This window comes from Chiloscyllium plagiosum, unplaced genomic scaffold (assembly GCF_037043375.1).
Source record: "Chiloscyllium plagiosum isolate Xiang-an unplaced genomic scaffold, Cpla_swu_hap1 HiC_scaffold_48, whole genome shotgun sequence".
NCBI classification, from domain to species: domain Eukaryota; kingdom Metazoa; phylum Chordata; class Chondrichthyes; order Orectolobiformes; family Hemiscylliidae; genus Chiloscyllium; species Chiloscyllium plagiosum.
The window spans coordinates 14,024,851-14,046,886 of NW_028270186.1; the positions used below are offsets into that span (position 1 = coordinate 14,024,851).

General features: G+C 40.8%; 1 protein-coding gene and 1 long non-coding RNA gene across 13 annotated transcripts in view; one reads left to right on the top strand and one right to left on the bottom strand.

The window, feature by feature from the left end:
* The window catches only part of LOC122543146 (methylcytosine dioxygenase tet3), a 371,083-nt gene that overhangs the window by 182,437 nt on the left and 166,610 nt on the right, over nucleotides 1–22,036 (bottom strand). For 3 of the 8 annotated variants that reach the window (XM_087984416.1, XM_087984415.1, XM_087984414.1), the window contains exon 3: nucleotides 1,792–1,849. The exons of 3 other annotated variants lie outside the window; for them this stretch is intronic. In XM_087984416.1, the coding sequence (XP_087840542.1) occupies nucleotides 1,792–1,849 (58 nt within the window). Of the gene's footprint in view, nucleotides 1–1,791; nucleotides 1,850–12,189; nucleotides 12,611–22,036 lie in introns of those variants that run through there. 2 more of the 8 variants (XM_087984417.1, XM_043681516.2) reach the window with 2 other exon arrangements.
* Nucleotides 11,174–22,036, top strand: part of LOC122543149 (uncharacterized) — a 43,423-nt gene continuing 32,560 nt past the window's right edge. For 3 of the 5 annotated variants that reach the window (XR_015754898.1, XR_015754897.1, XR_015754896.1), the window contains exons 1-2: nucleotides 11,184–11,233; nucleotides 21,691–21,966. This is a non-coding gene — a long non-coding RNA (uncharacterized LOC122543149). Of the gene's footprint in view, nucleotides 11,234–13,260; nucleotides 13,387–21,690; nucleotides 21,967–22,036 lie in introns of all 5 variants that reach the window. The other 2 variants (XR_015754895.1, XR_015754899.1) reach the window with 2 other exon arrangements.

Genomic DNA, 22,036 nt, shown 5'->3' on the forward strand with positions numbered 1-22,036 from the left:
GGGGCGAGAGAGAGAGGAGAGAGAGAGAGAGAGAGAGAGAGAGAGAGAGAGAGAGAGGAGAGAGAGAGAGAGAGAGAGGGGGGCGAGAGAGAGAGAGAGAGAGAGAGAGAGAGAGAGGGGGCGAGAGAGAGAGGGGGCGAGCGAGAGAGAGGGGGAGAGAGAGAGAGAGAGGGGAGAGAGAGAGAGAGAGAGAGAGAGAGGGCGAGAGAGAGAGAGGGGGCGAGAGAGAGAGAGAGAGAGAGAGAGAGAGAGAGGGAGAGAGAGAGAGGGGGGGCGAGAGAGAGAGAGAGAGAGAGAGAGAGAGAGAGAGGGGGAGAGAGAGAGAGAGGGGCGAGAGAGAGAGAGGGGGAGAGAGAGAGAGAGAGAGGGGGCGAGAGAGAGAGGGCGCGAGAGAGAGAGAGAGGGGCGAGAGAGAGAGAGAGAGAGAGAGAGGGGGGCGAGAGAGAGAGAGAGAGAGAGGGGGCGAGAGAGAGAGAGAGAGAGAGGGGGCGAGAGAGAGAGAGAGAGAGGGGGCGAGAGAGAGAGAGAGAGGGGGCGAGAGAGAGAGAGAGAGAGGGGGCGAGAGAGAGAGAGAGAGAGAGGCGAGAGAGAGAGAGAGAGGGGGCGAGAGAGAGAGAGAGAGGGGGCGAGAGAGAGAGAGAGAGGGGGCGAGAGAGAGAGAGAGAGGGGGCGAGAGAGAGAGAGAGAGAGGGGGCGAGAGAGAGAGAGAGAGGGGCAGAGAGAGAGAGAGAGGGGCGAGAGAGAGAAGAGAGAGAGAGGGGCGAGAGAGAGAGAGAGAGGGGGCGAGAGAGAGAGAGAGAGGGGGCGAGAGAGAGAGAGAGAGGGGCGAGAGAGAGAGAGAGAGGGGGCGAGAGAGAGAGAGAGAGGGGGCGAGAGAGAGAGAGAGAGGGGCGAGAGAGAGAGAGAGAGGGGGCGAGAGAGAGAGAGAGAGGGGGCGAGAGAGAGAGAGAGAGGGGGCGAGAGAGAGAGAGAGAGGGGGCGAGAGAGAGAGAGAGAGGGGGCGAGAGGAGAGAGAGAGAGAGGGGGCGAGAGAGAGAGAGAGAGGGGCGAGAGAGAGAGAGAGGGGGCGAGAGAGAGAGAGAGAGGGGGCGAGAGAGAGAGGGGGCGAGAGAGAGAGAGGTAGAGAGAAAAGAGGTAGAGAGAAGAGAGAAAGAAAGAGAAAGAGAGAGCAAGACCGAGTGTGACACTTCTGCATGGTACTGTGGCTTGAATCTCCTGGGTGGGTTGATTTGAGGTTCAAGTCCTCCGCACCATGCTGAGCTTCAAGCTTTCTCTGTGTAATTGGGATTCCGGCTGTCTGTGTTTAAGTAAGCTTTGAGCCTTCTGTGTTTAAATGGGATTCGAGGTCTCTGTGTTTCAGTCGGTTCATGCCCCCATGAGGACTAAAGGGAGAAAGGGGTTAAAGACCCCTCATGGTGAAATTTGAGGCTCTGCGAGTCTTTGTTCTGGGGAAGAGAGTGGCTTGGATTGTGGTGCCATGTGGTCAGTCTAACTTCAGTGAAAGGATGCAAAAAAAAAACAAGAAACGCTGAAATTAAGGTTGTACTCGTACTTAGGTTGAAGGAGGGAAGTTTCAATGTAAATTGCGCCATGCTGAGTGTTTGATGTTTAAATGTTTTGGTTTGTTAAAATACTGGTTCAGAAAATCCCTTTAAGTAACTGTTTTGCCTTGTTTCAATCAGGATTGTAATTCAGTGTGTTTTGTGGGCTGTGTAATGGGGCAGATATTGTTTTTACACTTAAAAAAGGACATAATATTGTACAATTTCAAAAAAATTATCAAATTTATACCTTTAAACAAATTGTTTGAGTGCCTTGAGCCCTCGATGTGTTTGAAATTCTACAATGCCTGTTTAGAAAGAAACAGTTGGTCAGTGGTCATGCTTTAACCAGATAAGAGTATTGTATTAAAATATCTTTGCTGCTGTGTTTTTAATGCAGAGAATTCACAAAAAGAGTGCATTTTTAGTTTGATGTTTTGCTAAGATTGGAGAGAATATTAGAGCTTGAGGCTGAGCTGTTTCAGTTCTGTTAGTTATTGTTAAGACTCCACTGGCCCCTTCATATTGCAAGTTCAAAGAATGTCAAAATAGGCAGAAACAATTTAGTGTAGTTAAATGTGTGACTGTCTTCATACTGATAACCACTTTGGCAAGGAAGGTACGAGAGGAAATGCAAACATACTTTCAGCAGCCAACATTGTCTCGGGAGATTCTCCATTCACAGGTAAAGCACACCTTCGAACCACCACCCACCCTCCACAACCTGACCCAACAGATTCAATTAGGTCCTCAGGCATGAGTATGTAAAGTGAAGAAATTAACAACAGTGAAAAGGAGCTCTATACACTTTTTGTCAGTGGCCTTCCTACGGACATTGAACCATATAAACTTTTACCTTGTCTTTTGATCATTTAAGGGTTCACTGATGGTTCACTGATCAAGCTAACGTCACAACAGCCAGTTGGCTTTGTTACATTTAACAACATGGTGGGAGCAGAAACAGCAAAGAATGCTGCATTCACCTCGCCTGCTGCACTGCACACTCAGACGCACTGGTATCCTCCGTCTGAAGCATCTCTGCAAGGATGGAAGTCTCGTCAGTTTTGTGGACCATTTAACTGCCCTTATCAAAGAAATCAGATTTTTCAGAGGAGTGATGCAAGAACAGACTAAATTATTTTTTTTAAGGTTTGACTTTACTGAAGGAGATCTTGGAGAACTGGCTCATTTCTACTGGACTTGGAGGGGATAGAGTGGTCACTAAGGGCTGTGGACTTAAGAACTTTACTGGTGAATTTTTTTTCTACATGGTAGGATTCTTCAAATTCTAATTACTTTAACAGACTAGTAAATTTTGTTGTTATAATCATTGTATACTGTGTGTCAATAACTTGCTTAAATACTGGCAGCCAGAGTCTTATGAAAGCTGGTAGTGCCATCTCTGTGGTTACCATGAAACAATAAAAGGAAGGAATGGGAATGTGTGTAGGGTAATAAGCAGGCAGGGAAAGAGTTAAGTTCTGAGTTTTGTGAAACAAGGGGTTTAGCTGAGCATGACTCAGATCAGACAAGAACTTACAGGTAACAAAGGTGCTGGAGGCAAGGGTAATGGGTTAACAAGGTGGAAAACCAGTCATCATGTACAGCCATTTAACAATATTGGAAGCATTCAATATTCAAGGTTAGCTAACAAGAGGAAAAGTATCCAGTCAACAAGGTTAAGAACATTCATTGTATAACAGAAAAGTGCTTAGTCTCTGCGATTGATACATATTAATTGGGTGACCATTACAATCAATGAGTATGTTGCCTTATCTGGATGCTCCTTCCTGTGAAATGACTATATAGTTAATTGAGAAACTGTTGTTCCAGAGAAGACTCCTGTCCCTGTGCACACAGGCGATGGTTCTCTCTCCCTCCTAGGCCCGGAAGAAAGATGAAGGAGGTAAAACTACATTATGTCTCTGAGTGTTTTGCTTCGACTGAGGTGGTGGTGGTGGTGTGGGGAGGGTTTCAGATAGGTTAAGTTATTCTGTATTTTGTTCTCTTTTGTTTGGGTTGAATTCGGTAATCTTGAAAATAAATTGTTTGGTTTAACACGAGGTGGTTTGACCAGCAGCATCGTTCCTTGAATACCCACCTTATACCTGCTTAAACTAAACTAGTGAAGTTAGGATCTGAGCCACTTTCTTGGAATGCCTGTTCCATAACATGCCTCTCTACTCAGTGTTGAAAAATTTATTTACATGACTTTGTCATAATGCAATGATTAGGTCAGAATATGTTCAGTGACCTTGTGACCCCAGCTCAATTAACAAGAGTTTGAACTAGAGATATTAAAATGCAGCCTTCAACAAGCATATTTAAAAGGAGCTTTCTGATGGCAGCAGACCATTGTTGCATTTATGTTGACCATCTGTGTTCTTTTGAGAACTATTCCAAAATTGTTTGAGCAGCTATTCTAGTTAATCAATTTTCATTTGGGAATTGTAATTTAGATGAGATTATTAGATTACCTACAGCATGGAAACAGGCCCTTTGAGCCCAACAAGTCCACATCGACCCTCCGAAGAGTAACGCACCCAGTCTCATTTACCTCTGACTAATACACCAAACACTATGGGTAATTTAACATGGCCAATTCACCTCACCTGCACATCTTTGGACTGTGGGAGGAAACCGGAGCATCCAGAGGAAACCCACAGAGACACAGGGAGAATGTCTGTGTGGAGTTTGCACACAGTCACCCAAGGCTGGAATTGAATCTGGGACCAGAGAACTGTGAAGCAGCAGTGCTAACCACCGAGCCACCGTGCCGCCCCGAAAAATCTGAAGATTTTTAAACACTATTGCAATCTTCTCAGCTTTCTCAAATAAAAGTGACTGCAGGTGTCTAGTTATGTGAAGAAAATAAAGTTCCAATCTCACCAGACCATCCTCCCCCAACAAAGATATTTTGACTGTTTTCATATTACAAGACATGACATTAACTGACAAAGACCACATTTTTTCAGCACAGGCACTCATTCCACAAGTCTAAACAAAATGTTTTTAACAATGATGTGCGTGTGTGTTGGGTTTTGCACAACCTGCCCTTTTCTCCGTTCTTTGTCAATGTGCCAGGAATCCAATTTTTTTTTTTAAACTTATACAGAACTTTGCATGGAGTACCTTTTTTGCCCCAAAATTCAAGAAATGAAGAATAAAGGTTATTTGGGAAGTTTACCACAAATAGTAATGTTTAACATAGTGTTCTACCGGAAATCAGTACAGGAATTAATATGGGAAATGGAAAAACATAATTAAGGTCAAAAAGAAATAGCAGTTGCACATCTTGCCAAATATGCTGAAAGAATGAAGTTCTTTGTTTGGGTTAAAAAAATTCTTAGTTTATGGTTGTATACAAATACCTGGAAACCAAAGTGCAATCATATAATGTCACTGGCTGACAGTTTAATTTGTTACTAGAAATGGACAACTGATGAATATGGTTTATTAATTGTTCGTGTGAATCATTGAAGTCTGTTCGGAGTTCAAGACAGGAAATGTTACTATCCAAAAAGGTACATATATACCTAAGATAACACAAATAACCTTTCTGAAACATACAATTCCGTTGTATAATTAATAACAAGTATTAACAGTAACGATAAGATTGCATCGAAATTTCTGAAACATTTGGTGGAACATAAACTCCCACAAAGAGGCACATTTTCAATGCTGTCTTACAAAAGGGATTCTTAAGACTCGTTTATTGAAAGCAGTCAATTTATCACTTAAACATTGGAGAAATTCATAAAGATGCTTTGGAGACCCATATCTTAAGAGGTGAATTCAAATCCATGCAAAGCTGGTTAAGTCATTAGACCTTCTTAAAAATCACTGTGCGATGCCAGACGAGGGATGTGAACAGATTTGTCGTACTTTTCCTCCCAGCACGATCAAAAAGTTGGGCATGAATAATTTTTGGAACAAAACTTTGAAGTCAAAGTTGTGATTGGAGATATGTAAAATTAAATTTTCTCTTCTGCGTATCCTTCATATGCAAGAAATATAAAAGAAAATCTATTACATTAAGTCCTTCAGGAATTATGCCTTTGAAATTATTGCAGTTCACCTTCCCCCTCCCCCCATTTGCATTAGTTCCATTGATATGAGAAACCTAACAATGGACATAATGAGGAACTGCTATAGACTGTCATCTTATACAACAACACCCACAGTGCTGTTAGAAAGTGAGTTCCACAATTTTGATCAGCAACAGTAAAGCAACAGTGATCTAGTTCCAAGACAGGATGGTGTGTGGCTGCAATAGGAACACGATAGGTAAGTCTGCTGCTATTACCAAATTCAAGTAGGAAAGATACAGTTATGGAAGCTGTTCTTGAATGAGCCTTAGTAGTTGTTGCAGGATATCTTGCAGATGGTATATACTCCTGCCACTCAGCATTGGTCATGGAGTGAATGAATATTTAAGATGTCGAATGGGGTTCCGATCAAGCATGCTGCCTTGTCTGCACAAGTGTTAAAATTGGGATATCTGGTCAGCACGGACGGGTTGGACCAAAGGGTCTGTTTCCATGCTGCACATCTCTATGACAAGCAGGAGGCTGGAAGAACACAGTAAACCGGGCCGCATCAGATGGAGAAGTCAACGTTTCCAGTTTAACCCTCTCTCTAACTTAATTTGGAAGATTTGCTCTCGACTCTGACTCTCCAGCATGTGCAGTCCTCACTTTCACCTATAGGTACTAGGTAGTTGACCTTCTCGTTCCTTGGGTCCCAAAAGCTACAGAGTTGAATGGGTCAGCAAGGAAAGTTGAATCTGACTACATTGTTGAAAGTTAAAAAGAAATTGAATATTCAATTTGTAATTGGTTTAACAAATGTTGCAAAATGAGGGGAAAAAAAGTGAATTTCAGAAATGTGGCTTAGATTAGTTTAAAGATTGTGGCTGATCCCATTGGGCAAATCTGTTCTAATTATTCAAAGTTCATGTGTAGAGAAACAATGATGTCCAGGTGCTACAATTCACAGGAGCATAATAAAACCAAATATAACACCAAGGCACAGAAGGAGTTCAGGTGAAATGACCAACAGTTTGGTGAAACAGGTTGGTTTTAAGCAATGATGAGAAAGACATAAGAAAGTAGAGAGATGCAAGGGAAAGCACACAACCTTGGTCACTGAAAACACAGCCAGCAGGCCGGAGGCAATCAATATCAAAGCTGCTCAAGAGGCTGGAACTTAAGGTCAGGGATCGTGCAGTGTAGGGCGCTGGTGAAGATTGTACAAATAGAGTGGGCCAAGGTGTGGAAGGGCTTGAATAAATAGAAGTTGACTTTTCCTGATGTCAAGTACTTCCCAATCAAAATCAGATGTACTGAAATTCAAAACAAAAATCATGACCGTTTAGGGTACAAGCAATCATTTAATGTTATGGACCAGGACAGCCCCTCAAAACATTTCAAAAAGGAAGCCCAGATCCTAATTTGGCTGTTATTTTTAAGCAGTGAATATTCCAGGAGAAATGCCACTGGTCAAACCATTTAAACAAAACCAAAAAAAAAACTTACAACATTATTGAATGAAACACAAACCACACAAAACAGAATACCTTAACCTATCTGAAAACCCAACAGATGTCAACTTAATGATGCTGTTCCAAATACTTGCTACAATCCCCATAAACAGCCCTTGGCACAAAATGTAAAATCAAACACAAGTTCTTACAGGAGAGGAGAGAAGTCAGAGAGAATGTATCACCCTGGATCGGTTTTTTTGGTCCAGCAGCTTCCCCCTCTGCCCTCCCCCCCGCAAAAAAAAAACAAACCAGACAAAAGCTGAGCTGGGAGAATTGTACAAGGTTTTTTTTAAACTTTGAAGCCTTCTGCCCGAGGCAGTATCTGTTAGCTATTATCAAATTATTCCTAAAAAGCAACACCCCGGACTTTTCGGAGTCTGTGTCATTTACGACCTCTCAAAAATAAAACCCCAAGGACTGCATAACCTTGTGAAAGGAGCAGCTTTGTCACATTAAGCCAATTATATTTTGCTTGAATTATGGAAATTTAAGTTTCAATTCTTTGAACTATAATGAACAGATAGAAAATCAATCATTATTCTGGTCTAACTATTGACAGCATCCTGCATTGTGTCCCCTAACACATTACACATTAAATAGCTGAAGGACTGAGATAACACTTATGAATTCAAACAAATGTACTGGCTCACAATCGTAACCATGATGGAAGATATAAAATTTTCCATTTGTTTATGTTTGCTGGTACAGACTTGGGCCTCTTCTGCAGTGTATAATTCTACGATCAACATTTTAAGTTTAATAATTGCACCCATTTGAAGTAAACTGGAAACATTTACATTTGACATGCATCATTAAGTTGCTATGATTACATGACTCCTTGTCACAAAGTACTTGCAGGCTTGGACTTAAATCAGCCCATGTTGGGACTTGTTCTTGTTGCCAAAGTACATGCAATTCGGTTTCAGGTCAACGGTATCTCTCCAGCTAATTGACTGTGGGAGATCCAGTGATGGCAATGCCACTCAATGTCATGGGGAGATGATTAGATTCTCCGGTTGGTGATGTCATTGCCTTGTATTTGTAGGGCACAGATGTTTGTTCCCACTCATCAGCTGAAGCCTGAAGATTGTCTCAGTCTTGCTGTAAATTACTTCTGTGCATGAAGAGTTGCCATAGTTCTCAATGTTGTCCAACTGTCAATAAACATCCCAATTTTGACATTAATGAAGAAAGGAAAGTCATTGCTCGAACATCTAAAGGTGGTGCACCTCAGATACTGTGCTGAGAAAACAGGGATTCTTTTGATGCAGTGGTAATGTCCTTACCTCTAAACAGGTTCAAGTCCAAAGTGGTCTGGAGGGGTGTCACAGCATCTCTATGGAAGCTGATTATGAATAACCTCTTGACCAGGAGGATCATAGAATCCCTAGTGTGGAAACAGGCCAATTGGCCCAATAAGTTCACACCGACCATCCAAAGAGTAATCCACCAGACCGATTTCCCTACCCTGTTACTCTACATTAACTCCTGACTAATGCACCTAACCTACACACTTCTGAACACTCTGGGCAATTTAGCATGGCTAATTCACCTAACCTGCATATCTTTGGACTATGGGAGGAAACCAGAGCACCCAGAGGAAACCTACACAAACATGAGGAGAATGTGCAAACTCCACACAGACAGTCACCCGAGGCTGGAATCAAACTCTGGTCCCTAGCACGGTGGAGGCAGCTGTGCTAACTACTAAGCCACTATGCCATCTAAAATGTTCCAGTGTAATTAAAAGATGTGAATTGCCGTACTTTTAGGAACTCCTGCAGTATTGCCTGTGTTGCTGGAAAAGCACAGCTGGTCAGGCAGCATCCAAGGAGAATCGATGTTTTGAGCATAAGCTCTTCGTCAGGAATGCCTTAAAGAGATTATACTCAAAACGTCAGCTCTCCTGCTGCACGGATGCTGCCTGACCGGCTGTGCATTTCCAGCACTACACTTTTTGACTGATCTACAACAGCTGCAGTCCTCACTTTCTCCTATTAAGACTACCTGGCCTCCAAAACAAATTATATGTGCTGTGCATTCTTCTCATAGCAGCATTTGACCAAATGTGGATAATGTCAAAGACTATCACCCTCCTTTCATTGAGTTCAGCTCTTTGTCTATGATTATGCCCATGTTGTACTACTGTCTGAGTCAATTGGCCCAAGTGAAACTTCAACCTGCTCTTTGCTCCATTTTCTCTGTGCAAGTGTTACTTGATAACATTGTCAATGACATCTTCCACCACTTTGCTCATAATAGAGAGTTGGCTTAAGGGACAGCAATTGGGTGGACAGGAATTGGGTGGACAGGACAGATTTAGGGCTCTGTGCTGCAATGGTAGTGTCCCCATCTCTGGACAAGGATACGCAGATTCAGGCTCCATTTACTTCAGAGGTGTGGAATAATACCTCCGAACAGGTTGATTAGAAGATATCTCAGAACAAATTTAAGTAACTTCCCTAACATCAGGTTGATACCAGCATCATAGCTGTTCTGCAATGGATTGGCCAGCGACAAAGCTAATTCTGCAAAACAAATCTTTACTATTTGCCCAACAAATTTATGGACTTTGCAGGATCCAGTGCCTTCAGCTGTTTCATAATATCACACCAAGTGAATCAAATTGGCTGAAGATCGGCATCCGAGATCGCACCACAATGTCAAATGGATTAACCTATTCAGTCCTTCCGACTGATGACCGTTCCAAATGCTTCAATGCACCGGTCTCCTCGGAGGATAGAAATAATTAGAGTATTCTCCTGTTAGTTTTTTTAACACTTGTACACCACGATTCATGCCACTGTAAAGCTTCAATCAGATCTATTTGTTGTGAGATAGCTTAGATTTGTCAGTCACATTCCGTTTCCACTGTTTGGCATGTCAATATTGTGGAGCTTCATAAGGTTGACATGGGGCTGTTCCTGACATGCCTTCTGGCAATCTTCATTGAAGAACAATTGTTCCCTTGACTTGATGATAAATAGAGTGGAGAAAATGCCAGGCCATGGGAGGACAGTTGAATGCAACTCTACTGATGATGGTCAACATCATTTCATGTATGCCCAGTTTTGACCAGCTGTACTGGTTCTCAATCTACATTATTTAGCATAGTCGTGGCACAACGCAACATGCTGGAACTTAAGTTTAGGGTATCCCCAGTTCAGCAAGGCAAAACAGTATGAACATAACACAATCAACAGGCCATGGCCTTCTCTCATAGTTTCGCACATCAGACTGTCGATCAACAGCAGCATGAAGAAACAAGTTAACGGTCCAAAATAAAAGGGGTGGAAGTTCTCTCTCAATTTTGTTGGATATTTTTAGACATTTCTAGCCCAATATTAGGTTGCTGTCTTTCTTACCTCAAGGTTGCTACACCTCATGTTGACTGAACACAAAGTATCCTGATGGGTTTCTGAAATTGATATTAGGCCCCTTAAGTTAGTAAGGGCTGAAAGCCAATTTTAGGCCTCTTCCAAGAAGGTGGTTCATGCAAAGTATACTAGGTATCAAGACTGCAGTGAAAATTAAAAATCCTTTACATTTTTTTTTAAAAACAGGAGTATAACCCCTCTACCCCACCTCTACACAGTGCCATCTGTTCACAACTTATTTTTGTTTACATGTTTCTTTCATTTTAACGACTAACTGGCATTAACTATGTTATTCCACTTGTCTTTTAAAAAAAAAGAAATGCTGAAGTCTATCTCAATTGAAAAAGAAATCCAAAACTTCAAGCACTGACTAATATGACCAATAGCAGGGAATTGTGACTTAAATCTGTCATGAATTTCCATTTCCACCTTCCCACCCCCCCCAAATCCCATCATTTTTGAATGGATTTCTCTCATAAAAAAAGCATCAGTGGTGGCATTCTCCAACCTGATCTCCATATTGTGTCACTGTCAACAGCCCTGGGAACAGATGAATGACCCTGCTGCTACTTCCCAGACAAAGGATTCATTGCGGCTGGTGCTGCGGACACAGCAGAGGTCCCTGATGGCCTGTCCCATTTTTGCCTGCACCGCCACTTCTTTTTCCGTCTGACTAAGCAGAAGCCTAGGTAGATTCTCACTGTCTTCCGCGGCATTGAACGATTAGCAGACACAGAAAGCCACTCCTGTGCCTTTGACAATGGAAACAGGTCAGATTTCTGATTGCATTTACAGCAGCTTCATGCAGGAGTATCTCATGAAAACGTCAATATACTTGGACATAAACAATTATTGTTCAGCTGTATCCCAGACTAATCAGGGTAAGATTCTTAGTTCATGAATGTGTTTGACAGATGACCATCTCTTACTCCAGCTCCTTTGTTTCATCAAATGGCTAATGAAAACATTGCATAAGCATTTGACTCTCCTCTTCTTTTAACACTTAGTTTATTAACAAAGGAGCAAAACACCTTGGTAGCTATTACTACACAACAATAAATTAGATCTCAATTAAAACTCCCCTTATTTCAATAGTATGGAAAGTTCATAATACCCTTACATCCTTCTAACAAACCAGCTTTGCTATGATTAACAACCTCATAATAATCTGAATTAAATATGGTTAATAGCTGTCACATTTCAGTAAAACATATAAAATTGTTTGTATGTTGGATAAAGAATTAATATTTCACATGTTCTGACACAGTTTAGGAGTTTAAGGACACCAACGATACCCAGTAGGGTGCAGTCAACAAAACGAGCAGATATTTTTAAAACAACCTTGCTGAGATAACACAACCAAATAGATTGGGGAAAAGTTCAACATTCCAAAGATATTTATTTGTAAAGCCTCTCTAATAATATATTACTGCAACATGTTAAACAAATTAAGGCAACACTCTCAAAACTTGAAACAATATTAAATCGTTTAAGTGAATTTCAAGCGATCTGCTGAAATATTAAAGTACTGCTTATAATGATTCCCAGTAAATTCAAGACATGACAGGCAGAAAAAATACAGCTTTCAACATAGCAAGCATTTAAATCTTGTGGTTTCAGTGAAAGTACCAGGAAAACAGGTTTTAGGGCTTATTTTCTATTTCCGACATCGAAAAACCAAAACAAACATACCACCGGAATAAAAAGGCAAGCAAAACGTACTTACATCTTACAAGTCCAAAAAAAAGAATTACAAAATGAAGGACTTAAAGGAAGCTGAACCATGTAGAGTCCTGTGTAAATGTGATACCACAACTGAGAGCAGAAAGCAGGAAGCAGTGATATGGTTAGTTATTCAGCCTACATACACCTCCCCCACCCCCATCCTAACAGCTGTAGGGGCCATTATCCCTATCACACAGCGCACGTACATAGTCCAAACAAAAAGTGCTTCTCAGTACGATTAGGTCTGCCTGTGAAACAAATAAAAAAAGGAGTAAAAACAAAACCTATTCTATTAAATCCTTGTCGTGCTTAACCAGTACTACGTGGTCTTATGATCTGAGGAAGCGCCAGTATTATTTTTTCCTTCAGTCTGCAGTTCACATCCTGAGTATTCATGTTTGATTAGATTGTAAATCTTTAAAAGCCTCAGCAAAGAAGGCGTGTTTAAAGGGACTGTGAATGCGAAATAGAGGCTCTGCCCTTTTGAAAAAAATAGCTGGTTCCTCCCTGTGGGAACTCCAGTAGGAGCGTTGCTATGAGCGCTGCGCTTAACTGATATTGTGCCGTAGCCACTGACGTGAGGAGCTGAACGACAATCCCTTTTTTTAAAAAAAGCTTCTCAGTGGTCTCTCTGATGTAATCTCAGAATGCCGAACAGCTGATACCAAAGGAATCCACCCAACATACCTCACACATCCAGTCTTGCTGCCAATCACATGCCTTGGCATGCTTTAACGCCACAATTTTTGTCCGTTTCTCACTTCAAGGGTTTCTACATAATATGACAAAAATGTTGACTGTCATAATGAGGTTCCATCTATTTTATGATGTTCACTTAGTGCGAGTTTTTCATTTGACTGACAATTGACATTTGACTGCGTTAACTTCAAGAACACATCTGCCAAATTCGCACTTTTCAGTGCATTTTTTTTTGCCAGTGAATACTCGCCATCCAACCCATCTCTGGTACATTCTGATCATTGGTGTTCAGTGATACAGGCATTGTTTTAATACCTCCATCACAACATTGTTTACACGTGAGTTTGTTCAAAATGTCAACTTTTTCACACAGACCTGGTGCAAATGTGGAATGAGCTGCCAGAGGAAGAGGTGGAGGCGAGTACAAAGGCAACATTTAAAAGGCATCTGAATGGCTATATGAATAGGAAGGATTTGAAGGGATATGGGCTGGATGCTGGTAGGTGGGACTACATTGGGTTGGGATATCTGGTCAGCATGGATAAGTTGAACTGAAGGGTCTGTTTCCGTGCTGTACATCTCTATGACTCTGTCTTAATTTGCTATGATTGTTTCTAACACAAAATTCATTGTAGAAGATGAAGATTAATTGGTTCGGGGAACAGACAGGCATTTCTGTGCCCATAGCTCTGACTCCAGGATGGTCTGCTGCCTTCCTGATGTGGGTCAAGAGAGGAAGGAATGTTTGCAGAATATTTTTCTGGGTGAGCCTGAACAGCCAGAGATCATGGTTCACGTAGACAATAACTTGTGCAAGAAACAAAGGGCCTGTTTCCACACTGTCAGGATTCTATGAAAAAAAAGCAGGAGATTGAAAAGTAAAATCTCAAAAGCAGTAGTTTCAGAATTACTTCCAGTCCCACATTCTTATGAAATAACAGAATTGAACATGGGGCTGGACGTGCTACGGAAGAGAGCATCAGATTTCTGACCAATTGGACCTGCCTCTGTTCAGGTGGGAACTGTTTATTAGTAGGCCAAGGGCTAACATGTTTGCAGTGAGGTTTAAACTAGCTCAAAATGGCATTGGGAACTTGAGTGGGAGCTCAGATTGAGATAAGAAAAACTAGTAAAAGGAATTAGAAAAGTAGGAAGCAAAAACAGAAGACAGATTAAACACAGGCAAGCATCAAATAGGATTCCATTTCAGAATGTTAAAAAAAGCAGAGTTAAAGGCACCCAATCCGAATGTATGTAACATTCACAAAAAGCTTGATGATTTGACTGCACAATTTCAGGTTAATCAGTATGATTTTATTGCTGTTGTGGAGGTGTGATTGCAGGGTGACCGAGATTGGGAACCAATTATCCAAGAATGTCTGGCATTTAGAACAGACAGGAAGAAAGGAAAATGGTGAGGGTAGCATTCTTAATTCAGAACAAAATCACTTCATACATAAAAGAAATTTTTAGATTGAAGGATCTTAATGTACAATTTGTTTGGCAGAACTAAGAAACAGCAAAAGACCACAAACATTGGGAGTGTTTGTAACCATCATTGTAATGTCCATCATAATTTAGATAAGGAAACCCGAGATCCAAATAACCTGAGTAACAATGGAAAAGTTCAATTTACATGTAAACAGCAAATCAGCATTAATGCTGTGGAGGATGATTTCCTGGAGCATGTAAAGATGGGTTGCTTTGAGCTGTATGTTGAGGAGGCATCAAGAGATTAAGTTATTTTGGATTTCATGTTGTGTAATAGGTAAGACATAATTAACATAATGAGCCCTCCTGAAGAAGGGCTCATGCCCGAAACGTCGATTTTCCTGCTCCTTGGATGCTGTCTGACCTGCTGCGCTTTTCCAGCAACACATTTTCAGCTCTGATCTCCAGCATCTGCAGTCCTCACTTTCTCCTAAGAAATAATTAACAACCTTGCTGGAAAGGAACTTTTGAGAAATACTGAGCAGAATGTGATAGAATTGTGCAGTAAGCTGAAATGTGATGTGGTTCATTCTGAAAATGCTGACCATGTGGGAGGCACAGTGGCAGTGGGCAGCACGGTGGCGCAGTGGTTAGCACTGTTGCCTCACAGCGCCAGGGACCCGGGTTCAATTCCCGCCTCAGGCGACTGACTGCGTGGAGTTTGCACATTCTCCCCGTGTCTGCGTGGGTTTCCTCCAGGTGCTCCGGTTTCCTCCCACAATCCAAAAATGCGCAGGTTAGGTGAGTTGGCCATGCTAAATTGCCCGTAGTGTTAGGTGAAGGGGTAAATGTAGGGGAATAGGTCTGGATGGGTTGCGCTTCGGCGGGTCGGTGTGGGCCGAAGGGCCTGTTTCCACACTGTAAGTAATCTAATCCTAAGAAAGGAAATTATGAAGGTCAGAGGGTGGCCCGGTGGCCTAGTAGTTAGCACTACTGCCTCATGGTGCAATGGATCAGGTTCAATGCAACCGTTGGGCAACTGACTATGTGGGGGGTTGTGCATTCCCTCCATGTTTGCATGGGTTTCTTCCAGGTTATCTGGTTTCCTCCCAGAGTCCAAAGATGTGCAAGTTAGTTAGATTAGTTATGCTAAATTTCCAATAGTGTCCAGGCTTATGCAGATGAGGTGAATTAGTCATGAGAATGCAATCTTATAAGGATAAGATGGGAGGTGGGTCTGGAGGCGATGCTCCTCAGAGTGTCAGTGTGGACTTGATGGCCCGAATGGCCTGATTCCACACTGTAGGGATTCTAAATTGACTCTGGTGGATGAGAAAAATAGGTAAAGAAATTTGACAGTGGACAGGCAATGGCCAGTATTTAAAGAAATGCGACACAGCCCACAACAGATATACACAGCTCGAAAACACACAAGGCAAGAAAAGTCAACATTGGTAATGCAGGAGGTTCAAGATTGCATTAGATCTGAAGAACAAAAACAGAAATTGCTGAAAAAGCTCAACAGGTCTGGCAGCATCTATGGAGAGAAATGAGAATTACATTTTAGGTCGAGTGACCCTTCCTCAGAAGAGCATCCACCGTTCTTTTGGTTCTTATTTAGATCTGAGGATGTAGTTTATAAGGATGCTAGAAAAAGTTGTAAACCTAAGGATTGGGGGCAACTTAAAGATCAGGAAAGGAAGACTAAGGAACTAATTAATAAAGTGAAAAGAGAATATGAATACAAACTAATGAGGAACATAAAGGCAGACTGCAAGAGCTCCTTTAGGTATGTGAAAAGGAAAAGATTAGCTAAGACAAATATGGGCCCAGTACAGTATGGGCAGGAGAATTCATAGTGGAGGACAGGGAAATGATGGAGAAACTAAACAGTTACATTGTTTCTGCCTTCATAGAATAAGTTAAAGAAAATTTAACAGAAATCTCAGTGAACAAGGAACTTGTGAAACTGAGGAACTAAAATAAATGAATATGAGTAAAGAGGTAGTTCTAGAAAAGTTAGCTAGTTTGAAGGTTGATACATCCCCTAGACTAGAAATAAATGGTGAACACTGGATTCTGAAATGGTGTTGGAATTGGTATTCCCTTGCTTTTGTAGTTAAAATGTAGAAGCCTTCCAACTCAGTGAAAATTTGGCTCCAATTGTAGGTTAATTTTAATACATCGAGCCACAAAGCAGATCCATTCCAATTCAAGGACCTGGTCTATAAAATCAAAAAATGGTCAGACCTCATTGCTGACTATATAAACTACGTAAATTTTGATGGTTCTGGCAAATCTGATGTCAAACTGAGACTCTATGTCCAGTATCCTTTCCCAGTGGTGGTATTCTTGCAAACAAACTTTAGACTTCTGACAATGCTTACTCCAATTTCACGGTGTGCAGCTTGTTTGTTACATTGCACAGTACCTTTAAGATTCCCGTCTGGTCAAATATGCTTTTTTCTGTGCTCAACTGTTCAGCTGCAGATGCAGACAGCTGAGAGGAATGCAGTTTTCCAGTACTCCTATTTCACACTTCTAAAAGTGTGACCTCCAGCAATAAGAAACCTGCTGCCATAGAAGAAAATTCTGTTGAATTTACAGCAGATTCGCCATGACGGCACATGAAAAGATCTGAATAATGTCAATGGACAAAAACATTCTGAAGACTGGAAGAAATGCCAAATCAAAAGCCTTGCTTCGCACCAAAGCGGAAAAGCTGGAGGGTAGCATAAGACAGTGTTGGTGTGAGTTCCCTGTCTGAAATCGCAACCTCTTCAGCAACAACTCCATCAATGTTTGGGTGTGATCAGAAAGAAGAATCCAGTCCAATCTGTTTCATTTTGCATTTCATAATAAGTACTCTTGGCTAGTTTCCCATATTATGTCCCCTGTACTCTTGAGGACATTCAAAATATTGTTTCTGGTATCTTAATTTTTGACAAATCTCAATCTCCTTTTGTAGCTATGCTCAATGGCCTACAGGGACTCCCATTCAAAACTGAGGTTGCTCCCCCACCCCCAAACCATCCAAGGTATCAAGATGTGAACAGAAGGGAGGAACTTGAAGTAATCACCAAGTGAAAAAGTAATGGGAAACCTATTAGATTTAAAGGCTGAGAAGTCCTGTGGGCCAAACGGTCTGCATATCATGTCTTTTAAGAGAAGTAGCAGTTTGGATCATGAATATATTGGTCTTAATCTTCAAAACATTTGTAATTTCTGGAATGGTCCCAGTGGATTGGAAAATAACACATGCAACACCTTCATTCAAGGAAAGGGGGAGACAGAAAGCAGGAAACAATAGGCTAATTAACTTAACAGATATCATAGGAAATTGCTGGAATCCATTATTAAGGAGGTTATAGCACGATACTTAGAAAATCATAACATAGGTAGAGTCAACATGACCTTTTTGAAAGGGAAGTCATATTTAACTCAGTTATTAGAATTTAGAGATGAATAAAATGTGGCACAGATGTAGACCTGTAGATGTTGTGTGCTTTGATTTTGAAAGGCATTTGATAAGGTTTCACATCAGAGGTAGAAAACAAAGATGGTTGGCTAAAAAGGAGCACAGAACAGGGATAAATGGATTTTCTCAAGTTGACAAACTCTAATCAGTGGAGTGCCACTTCTTCCTTATTAACACTATTAAAACTTTATAACCCCTCAGATCAATTTCTGTAACAGTAATCTGATCTCTGCCAAAGTTCTAACAAATCTGCTCTGTACCTTTTCACTGTTTGTCATTCTTCAAAAAGTATTCCCATTGTAATTAACTGAAAACTTTTGTATGGCTATATAGCACAGTGACTGAGCATAATGTTTTTGAAGAACAAACGTGATTAAATTTAGACTTACTGAACTACACTCATAAATCTTAAAAATGTAACAACGAGAATCCAAAAAGAATTCTTTTTCAGTGAGCATATTTGCTTGGAACAATATTTCATTACAGCCTTGAAATCATTGATAGTAACTGTTGATACACTGCTTCCACAGGTTGATAGGAAGTCTTAGTATTCTGCAAGATCCTGAGTCTCATTTAAAAAGGTACTTATTTAGGAATTTAGACAGTTACAAGATATAATGGATGTTTTCAGGATATTAAAGAGAACACATAGAGGAATGGAGTGAAGCAATTTTAACTTTTTGTGAAGGGACATAGTTCAAAATTAGAACCAGGTCTTTGACGAGTGAAATTAGGAAGTGCACCCACACACAAAATGGTGGTAGAAATTTGGAGTATACTTTTGCAAATTGCAATTAATGCTGGCAAGCACCGAGAAAAATGAAAACAGCAGCTGAATGGGAACACCACAATCTGCAAATTCCTTGCGAAGTTATTGTTATGAAGATATGAGTGTACTGTACCTTTAAGAAAGTTAAAAGATAGTATAACTACCTGACAGTACCAAGTATTCTCAACAAGATACAATGTAGCATGTCGCCCAGCAGTTAGGGTAGCTGGTTGCCCGGAGACATTAACAGATTCGAATTAGGCGAATCAGTTTAAATAATACCCCCCACAAAAAAAAACCCAATCCAGTTTGAATTTAGTATATTGACAATCTTAAAAGCCAATGACACAATCGAATGCTTTGGGGGTATAAGACCCGGGAAAATTGAACAGTTGGGAGGAGAACCGCCAATGCACCAACATGTGAAGACTACCCGAAAAATAGCTCTCTTAAAGGTACCTTTATCGATCAGTAAACTGTGAAGCAGAATTCCCAAGAAGAAAAGAAGACTGGAATACAGAGAAGAACCGAAAGCTGCCTGGTTTTGAGGTAAGAAGTTTTGTTTTGTAAATCTTAATCAGGAACACAATAGAAAGACAGAAGGATAGAAAGAAATGAGAGAGAGTTAAACAGTTATGACATGGGGTAAACCCTCCTGCTTAATTCAAACCAGCAACACAGAAAAGATTTATCTTGTGCAGTAATCTATGAAAAAGCAAGAGGCCAAGAACTATTTAGAGTAAAAATTAACAACTTTATTTCTGAAAGTCTAACAGAGAATAATTAACTCACAACTATTTACAACTCCTTCCTCTAACCTATCTTTTACTTTCCCTTCTATAATACTGGTCCGATAAAAATCCCGATTAAGATTTACAAAACAAAACTCATCTCAAAACTAGGCAGCTTTCGGTTCTTCTTTGTATTCCTGTCTTCCTTTTCTTCTTGGGGATTCTGCTTCAATATACTAAATTCAAATTGGATTGGAGTTTGGTATTTTTGGGCTATAATTTAAACTGATTCGCCTAATTCAAATCTGTTTGTGTCCAGGCAACCAGCTACACTAACCGCTGAGCCACGTGCTACATTGTATTGTGTTGAGAACATTTGGTGCTGTCAGGTAGTTCTACTAGCTTTTAACTTTCTTAAAGGTACAGTACACCCACATCCTCATAACTTTATATAGAGTCAGAGAGATGTACAGCACAGAAACAGACCCTTTAGTCCAACTCGTCCATGCCGTCCAGATATCCCAATCCAGTCTAGTCCCATCTGCCAGCACCTGGCTCATATCCCTCCAAATCCTTCCTATTTAGATACCCATCCAGATGCCTTTTAAATGTTGCAATTATACTAGCCTTCACCACTTCCTCTGGCAGCTCAGTCCATACACGTACCACCCTCTGATTTGCCCTTCTTTCACCGCCTCTGGACAAATCATCTGGAATTCGATCTCTTAAAACACTGTAACTGTAACTACATCTCTCAGATTGTAGTGGTCCAAGATAGTTGCTACTCAACACTTTCTCAGGCAATTAAGGATGGGCAATAAGTAAGCAGCACCCACATCCATGAAGAAGTGGATAAAAAATTAAAATCTGACATTGGAAATACCTTTGGATAACAAAAATCTTGACATCTATGAGACAAAGTAGATTTAGATAAATTATCAACACAATCTTTGAAAGTCGGAGTAGAGTCAAGGAGCTAAATAGCCTACTCCACTTCCTATCTTTCTCTCCACTTAGGAAATTTCAAAGTGGTTTTACCTCTGTAGCCTCCTTCAGCAGTGCTTCGCAATATCCTGAACTCTATGGACTGAATTTTCCCATGTTTTTGATTGTGTCATTTATGTGGACAATAGCAACTTTTCTCTTACAATCTTCACTACCCATCTAATTATTTATACATTTGGGCTCTTGAGACATCCTTCTTCAATTGAGCAGTCACAGATGCAAACATACCTGCTGTAGTAGGGACCTTCTGGCATTCACATTATTACTAAATACATGGCTGAAAAAGGGAAGCTTGGCATCCCCATTTGCCAACAGAGATCTGGAAATCCTGGTTGACAGGATGTTGGAGGGAAGGGCCATCCTCTTCCTTCTGAACTGTCAAAGGCAGGTGTGGTTGGCAGACACTGCCAGCCTGCACAATGCTGTTTCCAGGATGAAAAGAAATGTTTATCAATGCTGAAACCAAACTATTTACATACTGTTCAAATTTAAGGGTTTTGAAGCATAATAAAAATATAATTCCATAACTCCCAAAAACACTATTTTACAGATCGCAAAACACTCCTTTACAGTCATCACATGAGAGAGAATATCCTTTTCAATCACCTCTGCAGGCTTACTTTAACTGTGGTTTCAACTCCCATTGTGGAGAATCTGATAGCTTCTTCCTGGAACCTTAATATGATTGAGCATACATTTTCTCAGAGTTAAGTGATCCTTTTAGGGTTTAATCCAAATATTTCTGGTCTAGAACTATTACTAAACTCATTCCTCCAAGATAATCTGTTTTTTTAACAAATCAAAACTATCATACCTTCTCAGGAACAACTGTTTTAAAAACCCATCATTTGCTAAGAACAGTCCTCAACTCGTACTAAATCTGAAAAGTTTTTCTCCCATAAACGTATAAAACACAAGTCCAGACTTCTCCATCAAAAAGTCAAATATGCTAGACTGGATACTTTGTTCATGGTTTAAAATAAATCACCATGGCGACAGATATAGCTAGTAATTAATCATTAAACCCCTTCAGTTTAAAATTCAAAATTTCAAACCTAAAAATAAATTATCTTAAAATAAACATAAATCTCATGCCCTACATCACACGTCATTTTCTCTCTTCTACCTCACAATCACTCTCCCTTCACCATTGCACAAATTTCCCAACAAAACTCATGATTTACTAGTCTCACTATCGCATGCAGCACCTCCACTCAAGACTGTCAGCTACTTCATCTTTTCAAAATTCTGACCATCCTCTTCCCCCCAATTCTTTCTACTTCCTACTCATTCAGTTGGGATACCTCACCATCTTTCCTGCTCCAGCATCACTAATAGTTCTTTCAGCCTCTTTCATTTCACTCATTACACCCTTTTGTCACATTGCAGGAGAAAATGTCAAACAACAGTGTGGAAAGGACAAAGACAGCAAGTAGGGTGTTGACATTTGTGTTCTCACTCCCTTTGGGAGAAGATCCTCGAAATGGCAGAAGAGGTCATGACCATTCATGTGGGGATAGAGAAAGTCAGGAGAAAGTGATTCCTGATGAAACATCGATTCTCCTGCTCCTCGGATGCTGTCTGACCTGCTGTGCTTTTCAGCACCACATCCTTGACCCCCCATTCATGTGGGGATGCCAAGGTTTCCACTGTCAAGGCAACCAGGTAAACCTCATTGTGCTCTATTATGCTGCCCTCCCATTATCATCACTGTGAATGTATTCTTAACATGCAG